The 21,260-nt window shown below is 46.0% G+C and overlaps 1 protein-coding gene across 5 annotated transcripts in view; it reads right to left on the bottom strand.

Annotated features, from left to right (window-relative positions):
• CARMIL1 (capping protein regulator and myosin 1 linker 1) overlaps positions 1-12,342 on the bottom strand; it is a 196,167-nt gene extending 183,825 nt beyond the window's left edge. For 2 of the 5 annotated variants that reach the window (XM_049830468.1, XM_049830469.1), the window contains exons 1-2: positions 11,906-12,339; positions 7,807-7,904 (exon numbers count right to left, since the gene is read on the bottom strand). In XM_049830468.1, the coding sequence (XP_049686425.1) occupies positions 7,807-7,904; positions 11,906-11,945 (138 nt within the window). In that variant the 5' untranslated portion in view covers positions 11,946-12,339. Of the gene's footprint in view, positions 1-7,806; positions 7,905-11,905 lie in introns of all 5 variants that reach the window. The other 3 variants (XM_049830470.1, XM_049830465.1, XM_049830466.1) reach the window with 3 other exon arrangements.
• Positions 12,343-21,260: the final 8,918 nt, after the last annotated feature.

Genomic DNA, 21,260 nt, shown 5'->3' with positions numbered 1-21,260 from the left:
TTTATAAAGGTCACTTTGGAAAGAAGATCCAGAAATATAACCTGCCCAGTTTCTATCCTGCAGACACCTTTGCATTAGCCTCACCAGGACACATGGCCCCTTTTCGTTTGTATTTGTTCAGAGCAGCAAGTGCTGCCAGGATTCATTTGCGAAGCCCCCTGAAGAGTGACAGTAATATAACAATGAGCAAATACTGTTCGACTGAGGTGGGGAAGCCTTCTCCTTTGCTAAAAACCCACCTCCTATGATCACTCTCCCAGAAGCCACTGCCCTGGTCCCCATGGGGCCAGGCAACCACCTCTCCCATGCTCACCACCAGCGATGCGACTTCTTCTCCCAACTTTGAACCAACCAGCAGAAACTTGTTTCTGTTTGTTAACATTAAAATTGCATCCCGCAGCTATTTGGACCTTATTCTGCTACCCTGACTCCCTAAGCCAGGGTAGCTCTTCCCTCAGCCAGCAGGCCAATTAATTTGGTTGGGTCTGTTTCAGGAGCGTTGGGTTATCAGACTCTGGGTCTTATAATTAAATTTTCATCATAATAGTTTGTCATCTTAAATAATCAAATTAGGGAAGCTATAATTAACAAAAAGATATCACTCGTGAGTTGCCACAGAGTGGGTGTTCCAGAAACAGGGAGAGATTAGACAGGAACAAGGGCAGAAATCAGCTTGGGGACTCTGGTAGCAGTACAAAGCACAGTTAGCAGTAGTTATATTTAAGGAATAATTTTAAATCCTGCGCCTGTAATTACTTTACACAGAACTAAATTACCACCACCACGAGAAAAAAAATGAGGCAGAATTGTAGGTGATCCAAATTAAGTATTTTAAGAATCAGACAAATCAGTGATGTTCACCAATTTTTCCACCACAACAATGGTTGGAATGGGGCTCTGAGCAACAAGAAGCATTTTTCACAGTATGCTGCACGAACTTTTCAATTAGCAGCCCTTGCAGCCTCTCTCAAGCTTACTGTGTCCTCCTCCACATCACCTACAGTGAAGTGAACCACATTCCCCATGTGAGAAGTCTTTTCTTAGAATAAGTGTCTTCAGGCAGACAAAACAAGCTGTGAGAGAAAAAAAAGAAAAGAAAAAAAAAAAACACAAACAAACATGGACAAGGTTTTTGCATTTATATTGTCTACCAAATAACACATATTCTGTTCCCTTCCAAGCCTTCTCTTTCTTGGAAAAAAAATAAAAGGCATCAGTGGAGAAGAGTGACTGAGACACAAAGTTGACCCTAATGCTCATTTTCTACTTCCAACTTTGGGGAAATGATATGTACTAGTCAGTCTTCTGCCACTTTTATGCACCGATTTCAATGCAAATCTTTGCTTAGGAAAGCTCCATTCACAAATAATGGTGGCAGGGAGTCAGGCCCTCTAGAAGCAAAAGTACATTAGCAAACCACTTTGGTACATTATATATTCAGCAAAAGAAGAGTGTGACAGTTAAAAAAAATTGTTTTTTAATCGGGTTATGAAAAAATTGACAGAAGGAAAGATCCCATGAACAATTCAGAGCCATAGTGGACTCCTGCCTCCCACCACTCCTTTTTTCCTGATAGCTGTTAGAGCTGTGAACAGAAAACCAGAAGCCACCAAGAGTGAGGTAATGTTTACACTTCCTCCTTCCAGAACACAGATAAGGATATATGGGCCTGCAGGTGGGTGTGCACATGCAAAGTACGAAACAGAACAAAGGCAGGTACTTTCAGGGCACGGAAAGAGGAGTTACCTTTTGTTACCTTTCCCTACGTGTACCAGTTGCCCAAAAGCAAAGAAAGGGAGAGCAAGCAAGCTGCTCTTCTGATGTAATGGTTATACCATGCTCCCAAAGCATGCAAAGAATACACTATACTCTCAACGTGCAAAAAATCTTCTATGCTTCAACCGAGCGTCAAGAAAGCACATAGCTCTGGGCAGAGCTGCACTCAAAAGGACACAAAAGTGCCAGGACTGTAGAAAATCTACATTTTGCCTGGATAGCCAGGGAAAAAGAGGACTGTTTCAGTTTGGTCAAAGGCCAATTTAATTAAGCAAGCAGATTAGATCTTGCCCTTAATGCAGACAAACCTGAGGGAAAGGAGCCTCAGAGTTTATTCGTATTATTATTATTATTATGCTAAAAAGTGTGTCAACACCAATTTAAACACAAGACAAGGTTCCCTCTGCAACTGATGCTTTGAGCGTGGGAAATAAGGAAGGAGAAGAGGAAAAGAAAAACTGGAAGTAGGAATTTGAAGAGGAAATTGAGGGGGAAAAAAACAATTCCCAACCCCACCAACCCAAAGATGAGGGAAGCATTCCTCTCAGCCTGGTTAATTCCATGGATGGCCAGTTTCCCCTCCTAGAAGTGGAAACATCTCAACAAAGAGGATTTCAAAGTTCACATGCACAATCACAGCATCAGAATGCAAAGTTTGTAAATCTTCCCACTAGTTAAAAGTAACCTTATAGAGATCAGTGTTTAATGTAAACATAGATTTCAGTAAAACTTGCACATAATTTATTTTTTTTAAACAGTTCTTGTTTTGGGACTATATACAACCGCATGACTGGATTAATAAATTCTCTTTCCAGCAGTATTCTTATTATTTCAATTTTCTGTAGCAACCTTATTGGCCACAATTCAATTGTTTTCTAAGAAGCGCCTTGTAAATGTATTAAAATACATTTTCATATATAAATATTTTTTTGATTACTCCATTTAGATTTCCTGACATGAGGGATGTACCAACACCTACTTCCTTTCATCTTCATAAACACGCACTTAAGATATATGTCATAACAGTCAATGTTCTGGGCAGGGAAGAGGAAACACCGTTATTTTAAAAGAATGTCCATATATAACATCATTATCACACACCAGCTGTCATGATATAACGTGTGAGATTGCACACATTTTATGTAAAACTAACCTTGGACAACCCTCTGAGCTTCATGCTCTTAGTGATTTAGTACAAGTGTGTATTTTTTAAGGCAAGACATTTGCACCTAGGCAGATAGAAAAATTCATCTCTATTTGAACAGAATATCATGGATGGATCCAGACAAAAGATGAGCAATGGAAAACAAGCGCCAGAGCTTTCAATCCCAAAATAGTTTTGGCGGTGCAAAATATTACTGCCTCCACCCGGAGACTTGCCACCCTTATAGCTGAACAGGCACAGCAGCTCTTAGAAGCTTTTCTCAGCTGCTTCAGTACAGTCAGCCAGGTTGTTGAAGCAGTATTCAGAAGCCACATGGACAGTGCACAAGATGGCCATAATCGCTCCTTTACAAGGAAATGCAGATAGATTTCTTTAAATAGAACTTCAGTCTTTGTAAGTGAGTCTTTAGAAGCAGAACCTCAGAAATCTCAGACCATGTGGACAGAACAAACAGAAACCTATTTGACAGGAGTCAATTGAAAATTTTGTTTTAAAAGCCCATGGAAACATAAGTCCCAAAGAAAGCGACAAGGACCTACAAACTACTCCCAATGAATCCGTGTTGGGCATACAGTACATTTTAAGGAGAGCCACCTGCCAAAGCAGCATTGTGATACTTTAACAAAGAGAGCATAAATGAGCTGGGGCAGCAGCTCAACAGAGATTCGTCAATGGGATTTCCTAATAATGTGCTGCTGGTCACTACATCACAGGACACTATTCTATGGCCATGAGGTTAGGAAAACATTTAAAGAAAACCACACAAGAAAAAAAAGAAAAGAAAAAAAAAAAAAGACAACAACAAAGCAAAAAAAACCCCAGACCAGCCATATAGAGAACACAGTCATTTGCAATATTTCCTCATCTTTAATGTCTAAAATAATATTATTTTGGAAGGGAAAACCAATATCAAATGCCAATAGACTAGGAGTATTCTCTTTTATTAGTAGTAAAAAAACACAAAGAGGAATCCTGAAATCTGGCCTGTCATGAACAGCTCCTGAAAACATCAGTATTGTATAAGGAGTTGGTCAGATGTATTTAACACATTGCCTTTATCTTACAATTTCAATTTCTCAATGATTGCTACTAATTACAATAAATCTGATTGGAAGAAACAGCAACAGGAAATATTCACTAAAATGCTGTACAGATACCTTGGCTATTTTGAAGGGAAAAAAGCAGCACCACAAACACCGAAAGTAAGTAGCCCTGTCTCCTACCGGGGTTTGTCCATAGGTGATAATCTGATAATCACTGAGGCCTCTGAGTTAAAAAAAAAAAAACCAAGACAAAACACTGAAATCTTTCTCATGGTCAGGGCATTCTGCCTGATCCCTTATGGTGCCAAAAGGTAGGGCCCTCAGGGGAGGGAGTAGGTGTAAAGTTTCTCTTCTTTTTCTGACTGCCTTTCCTCCCTTCCCCCCAAACTGACTCTTTTATCATTACAACTGAGACCTCGACATACCCATCAGCTTAAGCTGAAACTTGAGAGAAGGTCAGAAGTTGCCAGCTAGAGGAGGAACACAGCAGACACTCAGCATGATGCCTTAAGCCTTGTCCTCATAAGAAACCAGGTTTAAACAAAACAATCCCACAAAACCAAAGCAATCCTCAACCGATTACAGAACAGTGATGTCTTTATCTATTTTAACCCAGTAAGACTATTGCTGCGAGAACCACACTGAAGCCAAACAAAGTGGGGTCTGCTCCTGCAGCAGCACTCTGCTTCTGGCAGAAGGCCATGTGGAGCCAGCTAGGGCTGCCTGCCCAAGGGTTCTGCCGGAGTTTGGCTGCCTGCACCCGACATGGTACAGGTATGTGACGCAAAAAGCTACGAGAAGCTTTGACCAGGGCTCCCCATATTGCTCCGGAGCTCCAGCACTGGGCCCCGGCCTGAGCAAAACTTTGGCACCCAAAGCTGAGATCCTAAAGCACCTTAAGGCAATCATGGACTTATCCACCAATTTCACCAGTTTAACATCGGGACCTTATTTCAAGCAACACCAGGGGTTTTGCACTGTTTTCTCTTTCATCTCAGATTCCAATTTCCATCTTAATTATCAGAGGAATTTCCTATAGCAGAGTGACTTCAGTAGATGGTTACATCCATATTCTAGTACTCTGCACCTTGAATACACTGTGAACAACAGGGCCACAGGTCTACTGTTTTTATAGTTACCTGCCAAGTGCAGTCATTTTTAAATAATCTCCCTGTCTCGAAGTGGTACTGGTTTTGCTGGATTTTCCTAGGAAGGAAGGATGAGAGTTCATTTAATTAACGCACAGGTTTGGGTGCCAGGGCTCAGTGCCAACCTCTATGATCAACCTCCTCTAAAAACTTGAGCACATTCCACCATGGCTCTGGGGTTAGCTAGACTGAAAGCAACTGGTATTTTCTCCTTATTACATGCTGGACCCAAGGCATGCTACCTAGTTTGCCTGTAAATACCCAACAACTAAAAATTTAAACCAAAATCACAAAACAATTCATTGCCACACGTGAGCTCAAGAGACCATGCTCAGCAGATTAACATTTCAAAACTAAGCTCTCAGGAGTTGAGGAGGGCTGGCATGAAGGTTGCCCATGCAATCGCATTTGAGCCCTCTGGTGCATACACTTAAGGATATAGTCTTTAATTACTGAATTGCTTCTGCCGCCAACACTTCATTCAGCATTCAGTTTGACATACTCACCCAAGGCATAGCAATTCAGCATTCAGTTTTACCCGCCCTGGTCAGAATGCAGCCATGTGCATTATTTTCTGAATACTGTCAAGTCCCACCTTGGAATACAAAGATTCTTAATTTTGTTGGCAGCTTTCCTGTGGCATTTAGCACCTACATATTTCTGAAGCAAGGTTATTTATTTTCAGCATCACTCTTTTGAGGAGAGGAGGGTGTATCTCCTTTACTTCACAGGTAAGAAGTGAGACTGTGTAGACACAGTAAGGCCAGAAAGTCTCCACTAATTCGAGGTACCCAACTTAAGGTGTCACTGGTGTAATTATTTTTTTTTTTTCAGAGCACTCTGCATTTCAGAGAACTCTGCATCCTCAAAAGGAACCACAGCCTCCACTGGCCTCTGCCAGAGCAGACAACATTCAGCACTTCTGCAAAAAGACCTCAGGTAAAGATACACACATGCAATTAGAGAAACATTGTAAAAAAAACTGCCATTAGTTATTTGTACAGCTTCACACAGGGCAGTTTTCTTCTGTGGTGGAAGAAAACACAAAATCCAATGCCAGCAGTCAACACTGAATTTCTCTAATCATGAAAACATTCTCTTTTTTTTTTTTCCAATAATAAGTTCCCCGCATTTTTGCATCAAAGAACAAATGGTTCTACCAGACAACACCCCCTTCAGCAATTCATCCCCTTGAAAGACTTACCCTGTGCACTGAAGACAACATGCACACACACAAGAAGTGCTGACTACCTTGTGAACCCCTTAAACAGGTTCCCTCCCTTTCAGTACCTCTTCAGTCATAAAAGGTTAAAGTCCCCCACCTGAGAGTTTAGGAGATTAAAGAGAGAAAAAACATCTGAGTCATCACATTTAGGCATTTCACTGCCTAGTAGTACATCCCTCAGAAACTTCACTGACAATTCAAAGCTTGACATCCTTTTGGATGTCAATTTTGGTCCCATCAAATTGGAAAAGTATTTCAGTATTTCCACAATGTATTTCACTATTGATAAGAGTAATGATTCTGTGTAAGTCAAAAAGTCAATCAAGTGTTACTGCTTCAGTGAAACTGTCAGACTACCCTATAAACATGGCTTTCAAATAAATAGAGACAATCAATCAACATTCACATATTCAACCTATTTCCAGTACAGAAACAGAAGCTTTAAACCCAGGAGCTACATATAACATGGGTAGATATTATGCAGAAAATATTTCAAATTCCTTAAGCAGCTGCTCTCGCTGAAAAGTAGACCATTATCCACAGTCTTACTGCCCAGGGATAAGCAACATGTACTTTATGAAGATAATTCAGAACTGATTAATAAGTTGTGGGTTTTAAAGACAAAATAGAATATCTGCATGGGGAATGTACCCAAAATCTGTACAGCAGTTTTGGCAATGAAACTTTCAAAAATGCAACACCATTTTTACTGACACAAAGCACCAAATATCTTGCAAAGTACTACAGCAGCACTGTACTTATTTGTGTTTGTGACTCTAGTTCTGATAGAGAGGAAACAAAAGAACAAAGAAATACAGTTCCATCTCTTTTTGAATATCCAAGTATTCAAGATAGTATGCAAGCATACCAGCTCATTACCATAGCCGCCTTCTTATCAAGAGAGGCCAGCAAAACTATTCTTGAGAAAACAGGAAAGCATACTTAAGTAAGATTAATTTGACACTTTCCTCCACTACAGTTTTAGGAATGACAATGGAGGATCCCACACATTAAGCATTTCTTTTAAAATGCAGATGTATGACTTAACAGAGAATACTAAAAAGTCATTTGAGTTCAAAAAGCACAACAGATCAAAAAAAGGTAAGTAATTCTACATGCTTCATTTTGCATTTCTTGACTGGAAACCTTACCAGCAAAGGCAGCAAATTATTTTAGAACAGGTTCTAATAATAGTTTGGTTTAGCATCAGTCCACAACACAATACCGTAAAGTCTGAAGAATAACTCAGTGATAAACATGTGTGTACATGTGCACGCCTGCACATCAACTTGCTGTGCAGGCTAACAAGAAAGTAGGAAAACAAGTGATACATGTATCTTACGGCACTCACAAAGTTCAAAGAATCCTTCCAGAGGAGAATGAATGCCTTCTGAAAAGATACTGGCTCTTCCTTCACGTATGTAATGAGAGTCATTCTATTGTACTTACCAATATTTTGTTATCCACTTTATCTCCCTTGGTTTCCAGCTTTACTTTCTTCTTGACCGAAATTTTTATTTTCCTTCCAATAACATCCCTGACACTTTCTGAAATAAAAGAAAATACCTTAATTAAATACCTTCAGTGTCAACATGAGAAGGAAACAGACACCACTGTCAAGTTTTCAGGAAGACTCAGAGCTGTGTTGTTCAACCGTTTGCACTCACGTAAGTCTCATGCACATGCACCAGTACTAAACACAACCTAACACAAGTACAACTTTTGTAAGTTTGTAATCTACACAATAATCCTATCATAGTAGACATAAATTATCAATTTCATACACCAGGATTCTAAACATAATTTGCTATTTCTTTCCAGCACTACTTACACATCAAAAGCATTCCCAAGACAAGCCCCAGCACTGCTTAGCTCTACCATGGGAAAATACAACAAATTCCTCACTTGCTATTAATTGTAGCTGAAAAGCCTGCTGAAGCAAACTAGCTTCTTGCATTGCAAAAATTTTAGCCCGTTGTTTGTCAATATCAAGGAGGCTGTATGGGTCAGGTAATGGAAAAGCAAACATTTGCACATTTTGCACTCTGGGCATTTAAGTTGCAAAGCAATCCAAGCAGACTTCCAGATACTAACACCTGACAGCCATGCAGCGGATGCTATGGAAGGCAGCACTGGTCTCAGTCCAAGTCCCAACAACAACGTAGCCACCTCACAGTGCCAACACAAAGTTACATTGTTTTAATACGTATGTGCATACACATGTCTACACGGTCTCTGCCAAGTACCAAATGAACCAGCCTTTCCCCTAAACGTTTGCACCCTAGCCTGAAGGGAACGTATACACAGGGAACTGTCAGAAAGCTTATACAACTACTGACACTGATGTAACTGGGAGATAACAGAGGAGTTCATCTAGAAGAGCCAATTTGGCACCTTCCATAAGTTTCACTCCCTAGCCCCCACAGAAAAGGAACAAGAAAGAAATCTTTTAAACACATTAGCCTACTTCCAGCACTACAGCTGGCATCTGTAACAGGTAAGTCTCCGCCCTCCCCAGAAACACACACTTTGCCCTCATGCACACTCAAGTTTAAAGGCTAAAACTGAAGGTAAGGGGCTCTTCCTAAGGCTTTTAATTATAGTGCTCTGTATAGCACTTTTCTGTACAATTTTCATCCGGTAGTCAGAATGCATTAGCGCAAACAACACACCATTTATTAAGCCTGGACGTTTAGCCCAGGCCACAGTGTTCTGCCTGCAGGGCAAGAGGGTGCGCGAGTCAAACGCGCCTGGTCAGAGCAACTCTCCACCAGAAAGAGCTCTTTCTGCAAAATCGGCATGTTTTCCCCAGGAATTTTAATTTTCCTATCAGGAAACAAAAGATCCTCGGTAGCAGCGGCTTGCCCGGCGAGAAGCCTGCCCCAAGCCACGGCAGCCCTGTGGCAGACAGCCAGCGTGGCCAGCTTCCCGGGCAACTGCTTGGTCAGGAGCCAGGCTGCAAGCCAGGTAAGCAAAGCCTGGGAGAAAGTTCAGCCCCATCCTCCTGATCAGAACTGTCTTCCCAAGGCTTCCTCTCCATGCCGTAACACCTAATTCTGGTCTTTCTATCCCTGCTTGGGAATCCAGAAGCAAGCTGACCACACAGTCTTTTTCATAAAGTCCTACCACCTTGCAGAAGGAAAGGTATTGCTGCTGTCTCTGCTACTTTACCTCCAGCCACAGCCTCTGCCTTTTGGTTTCTCCTCTCCCACAAACAACGCCAAGTGCCCACATCTAGCAAGGGACTTCCTCCCGAGGCGCCGGCGTGGCGAGACCCGCTTCCCTTCGCTGTCCCACAGGTCCCACACGGCAGCGGTGAGCGCGACTGCAAGCCCTCAGCTCCAGCGCTCTTACTTCAACAAGACTTAGGGAGAGAAAGGGCTTGGGACCCCAGACTCCTCCACAGAGCGTTGGGATGCCAGCTCCCTCCAAGGCTCCATCTTCCAGAAAGGGCTAGAAACGCTTCTTCAAAGAGGTAAGATACAGATTTCATATATTCCCCATGTGACTCAGGACACTTCCTTACACATTGGGTAGCAAGTGGACTCGCGAAGTAGTTTTTCGGACTCGGAGATGGAAACGTAACATTAAGGCTCGTATTTTAAAGTGCTCATCCACTTCTAATGCTGGTGACTTCAGACACCCATGCCTCGGTGGAGCGCATCCAGGTAAGCCAACAGTAAGAGAGGGTTTTTTGAAGACTGTGACCTATGAGACCCAACAAAGGTCACACGGGAAGTGAGTAACAGAACAAAAACCACAGCTCAAACACTCCTACCCCCAGTTTAATCTCCACGCTCCAGTCACTACAGGTTAAGGCACATCCTTTCATCCTATTCTCAAAACACAGGGTTACTACAAAAAGTCATTTGAAACAAACACCAAAACACTGCCAGAAACCAAACCAATCCACATAAACAGATCCAAATGTCTCAGAAGAGCCCTTGACAAAGCAAGTTGGGTGGGAGCAGGGCACCAAGACTGGGGGGTAATTCTTAAAATTGCCCAAAGCCACCAGAGGAGGGGATGTATGAAGACGCTCACTTTGTTCTTCCCCGTAATACGCACGACACCTCACTTACAACACAGAGTACAGCGCAGATCCACAGTGAGTAAGTACCAGGTATTAGAGCACCTCAAGCATGCCTAGCCATTTTAAAAAAGTTCATGGTTTTGACCATTGCTACTCCCAGCACACTTCCCAGCCGATCACTTCTTAGTAGTAAGATATAGACTAAAGCAAGCCCACTAAAGGGACTGCAGAAGAGCTATTTTGTCTATACAGAAGAAAATTCTGTGACAGCTGCAACCATCCATCCAGATTTTTACCAATATTTTATAAATGCTAAAACCAGTTACCACCGATAGCACTGACTGACGAAACTGAAGGAAATGCAACAGTGTAAATGAACGAAGTAAGGTTTGAAGCTCTGTATTTAACGCAACATGTACCTTGTTGCCTGACAGATTTCTGTTTCCATCTGTCGTTAAGGCAACACTTTAAATTATTCTAATGTTGGCGAGATCCTTAGACCTCTCTTCAACAGGCAAAACTGCAAGTAAAACCAAAGGAACTCTGGCCTGAGCAAGGTGGCTGAGGACCAGGCCTAGAGCATCAGACCTGTTACCCCCAAACGACACGGGTTACCAGCGCACCGCGTTAATGATCCATTTATCGACAGCTCCCCAATAGAGATGGCAGCATTTTCAGGGTCCTTACCATCACCCACGATTTCCTAAGCGCATACCACGCAACACGGGGGCTTGCCTGCATGTGGCCATAAAACTTTAATTACAAATACCCTCGCTCCCTCGTACGTACGTACCTAGGAAAATGAGTCTTAAACTATGCAAAGCTCAAGGCGGGGGGGGGTGGGGAATAATCAATAACGACCTGAGCCGCAGCTCGGGACCTCCGGCTGAGCTGCTCCGAGGACCTGCCCCGGCCGGGCGGCGGTGCGGGTGTCCCGGGGCAGTTTCACCGCGGGTCCGCCAGCCCCCCGAAGAATCCCCCCCCTCACGGCCCTGCCCGCCGGCAGACCCCTCCAGAGCGCTGGAACAGCGGGCACCGGGCCGGGGCCGCCTGTCAACCGCCCGCCGGGGGGGGGGGGGGGGGGCCGCGGAGGAGCCCCGGTCTACCCGGGGACGGTGAGACGGGTCCAGCCCCTGCCCGCGGCCGCCTCAGGCCCGTAGCCCCCGCCCGGCCGTTTTCCCCGCACGCAGCAGCGGGGCCAAGCGCCGGCGGCGCGGCCTCGCCGCCCCCTCAGGAGTCTCCCCGACCCTCCGCCGAGCCCCCTCGGCTCCCCCAGCCGGCCCCCACGGAGCTCCCCCCGGCTCCACAGACACCACCACCGCCGCTCCCGGCCCCTCGTCGCCGCGGTCCCCTCCAGGTCCCCGTCGTCGTGTCGTCCCCCCCCCCCCCTCCCGCCTCCACAGGCAGCGCTGCAGCCCGGGGTCGCTCACGGCAGCCTCTAAACTTGCCCCCCCCACCCCCGCCCCCGCAACACCTTCCCCCGAGGACACCCCGCTGCCGTCCCCCATCCCTTACCGATCAACTCTTTGGGGACGTCGGAGCTCTCCTCGGCCATGGTGGCGCTTGCCCGGCGGCCGGGGGAGGGGGGGGTGCGGGGGTGCCCGGTGGCAGGGCTGCTTCAGCGGCGCTCCGTCCCTCCGGCAGGCGAGGCGGGCATGCACCCGGCGGGGCGGGGGAGGAGGGCCGGCCGTGCGCCTCTCTGTGGTGCGGGTGTGCGGCGGGCGGACGGACGGACGGAGGGAAAGGGGGCTTCTCCCGCCCGGCGGAGCCCTCTCCCTCCGCGCTTACATGACGCCCCCGGCAGCCGGCGCGGCCAGGAGCGGCATTTCCAGGGGAGGAACGGCCCGCAGGCAGCCGTCAGGCGCTGGGGGCCGGGCTGACGGCGGCCCCCGCGCCGGTTCCCTCCTTCCCTCCTCCTCACACGGCCGGCCCCTCCGCGCCGCCCGGCTCCCCCCCGCCCGGCACCGGCGGCTCAGGCGCGGGCGGGAGGAGGAGGAGGAGGAGGAGGAGGAAGAGGAGGAGGCGGCGGCGGCGGCTGCTGCTGCCCCCGCCCCGGGAGGGCCGGTGCCCTCAGCCCGGCCCGGCCTCCTCACCTCGCGAGAGCCGCCCGCCCGCCCGCGCCCACCGAGCACCCGGCGGCAGAGGAGGAGGAGGAGGAGGTGGCGGCGGCCGGGAGCATCGCCCTCAGGAAGCCATCGCGCCCGCCCCGCCGCGGAGACGGAGAGGGAGAGGGAGGAGGAGGAGGAGGAGGAGGGCAGCGGGCTGGGAAATTGAGCGCGGGGAGGCCGGCCCCTCCTTCGCCCGATCAGCCCCCGGCGCTGCGGCGGGCCCGGGAGGGCGGCGGCGGCGGGGGCCATCTGCCGGCGGCTGCGAGCGGCGCGGCCTACCCGGCCCCGGCCCCGGCCCCGGCTCCGGCTCCGGCTCCCGCAGGGCCTCGGCGGCCAGCGAGGTCTCTGGTAGCAGCACCGGCCCTCCTCAACAGACACTCTGCCTTTCGCAGATGCACCTTCAGGCTTTTGCACCGCGGGAATTCTCTCTCCTCTGCGTTCGTGTCGTTAAAAAAAAAAAGGTGTGTGGTTACGAAGGGGGTGGTTGTCATCGTCACGTCAGTCCTCGCCGCCTGGGAAAGGGGATGGCCCAGGCTGGATCGCTTCGAGCCCTGGAAGAGGGTAACCTTCGATCCAGAACTCATCTGCCTCTCCCTCACTCCCCCACCTTATCTCCATAGGGACGGCAGCCGCTTCAGCACCTGTTCTGAGATAAGGCCCTCGCTGGAGATTGCTTAGCAAACTCCTTGTGCGAGGAGAGGCGAGTCTCTGAGCTTGTGCTAGGGTGAAGGGCACCGAACGTGCCTTCTTTGCCAGGACCCAAGAAAAATCCACGAATCGCAGCGTTTTGCTTGTTGCACTTTAACTGCTGAGAATTTTTGTCGTGCGTAACAGCCACATTATAGAAACGCGGCACGTGAGCTGCCTAATTGCGCCTATAAAAATAAAGACAGAAGGAGGCTTATTGGAGGAGAGCGAAGGAGGAGGCTCGGCAGCTCTGGAAATCCTTCGGCTTGCTTCTGGTAGCGATGCCTAGTTTCACTGAAAGGATCATTTTCACTGCAGCAGGACTGTGATTGGTCGCCCTCCATCCTAAAGGGGTGGATTACTGCATAAACCTCACATCTCAAGTACTCTACAAGTGAGTGACGGATCTGGGAGATCAAAGTCATTTTTGTCTACTTAAAAAACCTGAAACGCGTTCACTGAGAGCAACAGCATAAATCCAAGAAGAGTTGTTTTCCTGGTACAGTACCATACTGCTGCGCTCTGTGTCTCAGGGTCTACTGCATACCTTGGGTCTTCAGAAGAAACATGAGTAGCAGTAGGTGGGACCCAATGGTGGGATTTTATGATGATACCCCATGGCACCAACCAGCTCTCTAAATAATGTCAGTGATGGTTTTACCAGTACAGACAGGGTTACTACTGAAATGGCTACAAATCGCTCTCTTTCCAGTTTGCTGTTTACATGTAACGAATAAGGTCGTCCTTTAAAGAAAATAAACAAAAAGTGAATATACTAGTAAAAGAGTAAAGAAGCTGTGTGCTTTTAATATATAGCAATGTCAATCAAATCTTATCTGGATATATGTGTATATATATATATAGAGAACGTACTGTATTCCTTTTCCATTGACTGTCTTCTGCTCCCTTTTCCTCACTGTAGCTGCATCCTTTTCTGAGGTATGCAGAATACCTGCTGACCTCTTCCTTGCCTTCCTGCCAATCTTTCCTCGCAGCTCAGCAGAAAACTGTGTTTCTTGCTTGCTGTATACACACAAGCTTACTTCCACAAGGAACACGGGCATCTTTTGACAGGAAATGAAAAAAGAATTGAGAAGTTCACATGTTTTCTAATACCCAGGAGGGAAAAATCAGATCATTATGTCTGCATAAGAGGCTGTGTAATTTCATGCAGTTACTTCTGCACTGAGTGTAATGCCCTGTGTTCAGCTAAAACTTCCAGACAGACACCTTCTCTTCCATCACTATTCACCTGTTCTGCAAAACATGTACATTTTGGATCTATGACCACTTATACAAAAAGCATGACAGTTTCTCAAGCTGCACTAAGCCACTGCCTCTTTTCTGTCTGAAACAGTATTTGAAGCATGGACCCTGCTTCCTTGGCTGCTGCCAGACAACCACAGGCCTCTCAGCATGCATCAGCTGCAAAAATGATGTGTTCCTTCCAGGCCTGCCTGCCTGCCTGCAGCTTTCTGCTGGGATACTGCTAGCACCTCCTCCTTCACAGCTTCCTACCGCACGAGCTGGCCAGCACAGCAAGCCCAGGATGTGTAAAGGAAAAAAAGAAAAAAAACCCAGAACGATGGCAGCAGGAAGGGCTGTTTTGTTTTGTTTTGTTTTTTAAGCACTAGCACTATAGGCTAATGAAGTAGCACTGCCAAGGCTACTGTATAATTCCTGCTTTGGCTCCTAGGAGACTGGACCTGGTTCAAGGTAGGGGAGGTATGGACTAAACCCAGGTGGATTAGTGCTCCCAAAGCCAGGTTCAATCAGCAAAATGCATCATTTCCCATTCCTTATTCCCTGGGGCAGAACATGATTGCCCAGGAAGGCCGCTGCTTCCTGCTCCTCCAACTACAGCAATGCCTAGATATTGGCGCTATCACAACATCAGTCTGGCCTGGGAAGAAAAGGATGTTTCCAATCCCAAGGGTTCACCTCCCAGCACAGAGAGGACTGGACCACCTTCCCAGGGATCCCAAACAGTCAACTCCCAGAGCCTCCCGGACGGAGACTCTTCTCTGCAGTTTACAGGCAAAGCCTCACCGTGAAGACTTTGCTGGCTTTGTAAGGAGGTGTGATTTTTGTCCTTTCCCGGTGACCCTTACTCTCCACTAGTCAGTTCAGCAGGGACGCAGTTGTCACAGACATTTTCCCCAGTGGCAAGGAGACTTGAAGAAGTTCAGCCCCCAACAGCAAGTCATCCACACCTGCTTGCGGCTGTTACCACTTTCCGTGTTGTGGCAGCGTGAGAAATCGTGAGACCGTATTGTAACCTGAATCAGTGAAGGAGGTCAGAAAGGGGATTTTTGTCATTTCAGTAATTGAATTTTTATCATCTTTTATCCCTCCTCGCCCACCGATAGAGGCACATCAGCACAGCTGAGGAGAACAGAGATACCCAATTTAAACTGGGACAACTGGGGCAGACTCAAATGGGTTTCCTGCCTGATCTCAGTGGCATTTCCGTAACTCTCAGGTGGAGCTCCTGCCCCGAGCTGCTCCCGAGCGGTCCTTGCTGTGTTAGCAGGGCCTCCTAACCTCACGTTACCTGCATTGGTGCAAATGATCACAACCTGGGTGCCCTAGCTAGGATCACGCTCCAGCAGTAGTGCGGCATCACATAACACACGTGCAGCAGGCACGTGGAGAATGGAAAGAGGTTACGTTGTCTTCTGCCAGAGCAGAAGATCTATGAAGTCATTTTAAAAGTCACTCAAAGGGTAACCCATTTGCCTGCCACAGGGATGGGATCTGTGTGGTTTTGTTGGATATATTTTTTCTCTAAAGATTGTTCAAGTTCTTGTAGTTTCTGGCGTGACAGAAATACTGATGAGAGTAGTGGGCTGGATCACATGTGAGTTAGATGGCTGCAGGGAACATTGCAGCATCCACAGCTTATATTTAACCCACAGTGACAGAGCAGGGGAGAACTAGGAGCTTCAGAAGACATTGATCAGGGAGACATTTGACACAGAAAGAGATGGGGGGGGGGGGGGGGGGAAATGTCCTCAAAACTGCAGCCTTCATGCATCAGATTAACCATTAATTGCATGAAGTAACTTTTGAGGAACTTCTGACTCCACCTCTCGCAGGTCTGTATTATCATGTCACCTCACACCTTGTACTGACATACGGTATAACGTATTCCTGTTTTCCAGCTTACCTGTTGCCCTTGTCCTCCTTCTCAGCCTAAATCTGTCTTCTCCTGCAGATAAGGCAGGTGTCAATATGAGTTGGTGCCAAGCCATGCGCACCATCATAAGGTAGGGTATTCATAGTCTCAACTGCTGTGTGTTCTGCCAGCTTCTCTGCCACTTGGATTATGGCTTTAGCACTGAAGAATCTCAGTCTTTTTTTCCTGAGAAGCAACAGTATGATGTCACCGATGTCATGATGTGATCAGTAGCACGATCCTACTCCTGCTGAAGCCAGTGGAAAGATTTCGGTTGCCAACAGCAGGTGTCAGACGGACATTCAAGTCACACCCTGGAGTCATTCTGCTGCAGAGCAGCATCGTGGTGGGAGGAATCAGATGATCCAATCTGATTTGCAAAGCTGCCTTGCGGCATACAGCAAAAGCTCAGAATGTCTCATGAAAGACAGAACTGCTCATGAAAGACAGCTTTAGAGATAAATGACCCAGCCTTGCCAGTCACATTTCTAAGAACAAATTCAAGGGGGTGAATTCTTCTCCAGCTATGCCTTTGCAACCCCATAGATAACTGTTTACTGCCCTGGTTGAATGCAGACAAAATGGAGCCATACTGTCCCATATACCACAATACTAAGACTGTCAGGCATTCCCAAGAGCGGTATCATTTAAGGAAGTGTTTCTTTTCAATCACTGCAATTATTATGGGCATTTTAAAGAGCAAGAGGCAGCTAATCTGCCACTCTGTCAAGGTATGTGAAGCACAATTAAGACACATACTTCCAATAATGCCTGAGCTCAGAAGTTCATGAAGTCTACTGATCCATGCCAGCCTTATTTCCACTGAGGCTAAAACTTCCAGGTTTGGACTCTCTCCAGTTTTTTGTTTGTTTGTTATAATTTTTACCCAGTAAATATCTTTGTGTTCATTGTCTATATGTGGTGATACCGTTAAATGTGATATTTGGGACCCTCACATTGATCACATCTGTTCAGAAACCTGTAGATGTTCCAGGACTTAGGGGTGTTTTGACGTGAAACGCTAATTAGAAAAAGAGCAGAGAACAAGTAGCTAGCTAATTGCACAATAATAAATTTGTCTTATATTGCTGAATGATTGGATGCCTGCTTTGGATTTCAGCAGTTGAGACAAAATTGATAGGGAAAAATGCATGTCCTCCATCAGTTGCTAGTTTGGCAAAGGAAATGGGACACTTGTAAGTAGTCTGTTGTTCTCTGTGTCTTTTCAAACCCTTTACTCTGGGTTGCTGTATGCTCTTACAATTATTTCAGTACCCTGCACACACACACGCAAAAAAGTATTTTGTCTCGATTTTAAATAGGTTGAATATAAATGCAGCAGCAAAGATGTATATTTTGATAAGGCATACTTTGATGGTAGTGTTAAGAAGAGAATTACAAATTGCAGCTGATGCCTCATGAAAATCTTAATAAGAGAAATCTATTCAGAATAATTCTGGTTACTGTACTGTATTATTATATCATCTATTTCCATATTCCTCTTCCCTCATTCGTTTTAGCAGGCAGATTTGCATAAAACCAGGATCATTGTTTCTTAAGAGCTCATCTGCTTCTGCTACTTAGCTCTCATGTGAAAGCATAATCCTCTGCATATCCCATCACATTTAGTTAGACACTGTTATAATTTTTATGACTCCAGATGTGGAATAGAGAGCAAAAGCAAACAATTCCTAAACACGCAGCCTAAACCGGCGTCCTAGTTTTCTCTGTTCTGTACCAGGCATTACTAGCTACACGTGGAATACACTTAGCAAGATGCTGAATGGAAATGTAACATTTTAAAGCATTTAAAACAGGTATGTGAGTGTTGCAGGTCCTCGGCTCACCTGTCACTAAGTCAAGCTGCACAATTTTTAGGATCTGTGAGACCCCATTTCTCCCCCACTAGAGGCTTTCACTATGTCCGATGCCTCAGCAAACCTCTTTTTTCTTACCATGGACTCCAACTTAATCAAACGGCATGCCTTGATTGGGTTTCCGTCAGCCATGTGAGACTGACCATCCCCTGGAATCGAGGGAGTGAAACATGCTCCATAGACGTTATTTGTACTGTCTGAAATAACCGAAAAGGAAGACAGATTTTCTTCGTGGCCACTGAAGCTGATGAAATGAACCTGTACAAAAATAAATCTGGAGTAGTTCTGACCTAAATTTCAAACTGAATGTGGTTCTCTCCTTTTTAAAAGTTTGAGCTTCTCTCTCAGCCTTTAGTATTCTTACTCCTTCCCTGCCAGAAACTACTAAAAGCCCTTCCATCAAGACCAACACCTTTCATTCAACCTAGCAACCTCTGCTGCAGAAAATATGTTCTTTAAATCTCAGAAAGGTTTCTCAGAAGCAGCACATTCTGGGGAGGTCATTGACCATGTGGTGTGTCAACAAGAACCTTTAAGAGAGTGTGCTAAGCCTAACTGGCGAGAAACATAACCCTCCAGCCCAAGAGACAGGGAGGAGAGGATAAGAAGTGTAGAGGAAAGGTTGTCTTGGACTATACTGCCTTGGGAGCAGAACAAGATGAATATGTGGAGAATAAAGAGAAGACTGGCAGCAATTACAGGTGAATTTTAAATACCAAATAGCTTTCTAGCTACATTTTGCTACCAGCCTTTTGAATTTCAGCCACCTTTAGGAAAAGACTGGGATATGGCTAGAACATATAACTGCAGGAGTCTCCTCCTTTCACACAGAAGATGTGAACTCCGATATGATCTGTGGCAGTAATATTTTGTATGGTACTTCTGCCCCCTCAGCACAAGTTTTCTCCTGCATAATACAGTCGGAGAGCCTGCACCTATTTAAGTTGATACAACAGTTATAGAGCTTTGGCTGAATGGTTTTCAAGATCAACAACGTGTTGGTCTTTTTTTCACAGATCGGAGTACTGTTAGGCTTGATTCAGCACTATTTTGGGGGACTCACTTTTTTGTACTTAGGCTTGCACCCACCTTGTGAAATCCACAGTTGCCTCTGGTTTCAAGAGAGCTCCACGTGAGGATGAGATCCTTCAGGAGGATGTCCTTGCCATTTCTGTAGTGTCCAGAGTTGTCCTAGATGTTTTGTAAAATAAAGTAAGGAACATCAGTCATGCCTGAACAATTTATGAAAGTTTTACAAATAACATATAGAGGAATTAGCAAGTGGGGAAAGCAATGTGAGCAAACAACAAGAACATCCTAGCTGCATGTCCCTAATATAAACAGCATCAGATGTGATATTGCAATGTAGTAGGAATTTACTGGCAAAATGAGATTGCTGTTTCCGGGGCTGGCCATACCAGGATGTTAACATAAGGGTTGACTAACACAGCAAAGTTGAGGTCACACCAGTTTTTCTGGGTGCATATATGTCACCAATGATTTGGAGCAAATTATTTTAAAAAGTGCTACTTTTCAGATTCAAATCATCTCTTTTCAAACCTGAAAAAAAACAACAAACCTATGCAATAGGATTATCACCAACACACACAACCTCCTCTCATTCAAGTCCATGCATATGTTCCTCTGAGCCAATTTACCTCCACGGATGGCGGTTTACTCAGTCTTACTGAAAAATAGTATCTTTAGGCTGTTAATTCCAAGCGCTGTTTCTAATACCTGAAGTGGCTGGTATCTGGGGCAAATGCCACCACTGAACCAAATGTGATGGGAGGTTCTGGTTAAGTGAAGGGGCAAGGACCAGTGCTTGCCATTCATCCTGGTCCTCAGGGTACCACAGGGAAGCCCACCAACAACCGAGCAGCCTCTCTTCACAATCCAGTTAGGTGTTCTGCTCCCCAGCAAAGGAGAGGTAAAATTCACATCAGTGGATTTAAAAAAACAGGAGAAACACCACCACACCACGTATGTGAAGAGAAAGCCTGTATTTCTATTAGTGAACATAATAGCCCAGTGAGTTGCTGGGTGTTGAGGATGGTGAGCATGCGGTGGCTTGTATCTGTTCTAATGAGCTCCCTTAGCCTTCAGAGGGGTTCGTGGAGCACCTCGGTCACCATGCAGTGATGGAGAATTGTTTGCTAGGTGGCACTTGGCAGGCTGACACCAGGGAATGGCTTTTTAGTGCGGATGTTTGCTTTCCAGGGGCTGAGTATGGCTCCTGGCACAGTTTATTTCTGAAGTAAAGACTTAGCCTAAGCATGCTCTGTCTCTCCTCTCCTCTCCTGCATGGTGAAGGGTGCTCAGAGTGCTCTCCAACACAATGAAATCACTGGACGTTTTGCTGCAGAGGCAACGATCTCAAGCCAGCAGTGCCAAAGGAGCACTTTGAGAACAGTAGAAGGAAAAACACTTGTAAAATTCCTGAGAGAAGCCACAAATATGAGGAGGTTGCTGAAGGAAAGCCTGCCTTGCAGTTCCATGGTATGCCATCAGCAAAAACACCCTAAGATGTTTCTGCTCACCCTGTTGCCACATTTTGTAGTCACTTGACTGGGTGTACTGGTTTTGGCTGGGACAGAGTTAATTTTCTTCGCAGCAGCCTGTATGCTGCTATGTTTTGGGGTTTTGATGAAAACCATGTTCATAATAACACGGGGATGTGTTAGCTGTTGTGAGCAGCCCTTACACATGGTCAAGGCTTTCTCTGCTTCTTACGCTGCCCCACCAGCGAGTGGGCTGGGGGTGGGGAAGAGGTTCAGAGGGGACAGAGCTGGGGCAGCCGACCCCAACGACCAAAGGGACATTCCATCCCATACAAGGTTGTGCTAAGCAATAAAACCTGGGAGGGAGATTCCTGGGGCTGCTGCTGCTCAGGGTCTGGCCGGGCATCGGTCAGCTGGTGGAGAGCAATGGAGGGGTTTTGTACTTTCTTGGGTTTGTTTTTTTCTTTTTTGGTTGGGTTTTTTTTTGTTTGTTTCCTTCCTTTCTTTACTTATTAAACT

The sequence above is a fragment of the Accipiter gentilis genome, chromosome 27, assembly GCF_929443795.1.
Source record: "Accipiter gentilis chromosome 27, bAccGen1.1, whole genome shotgun sequence".
Taxonomy (NCBI): domain Eukaryota; kingdom Metazoa; phylum Chordata; class Aves; order Accipitriformes; family Accipitridae; genus Astur; species Astur gentilis.
The sequence above is the reverse complement of the archived record's forward strand: the minus strand, read 5'-3'. Positions and strand labels throughout refer to the sequence as shown.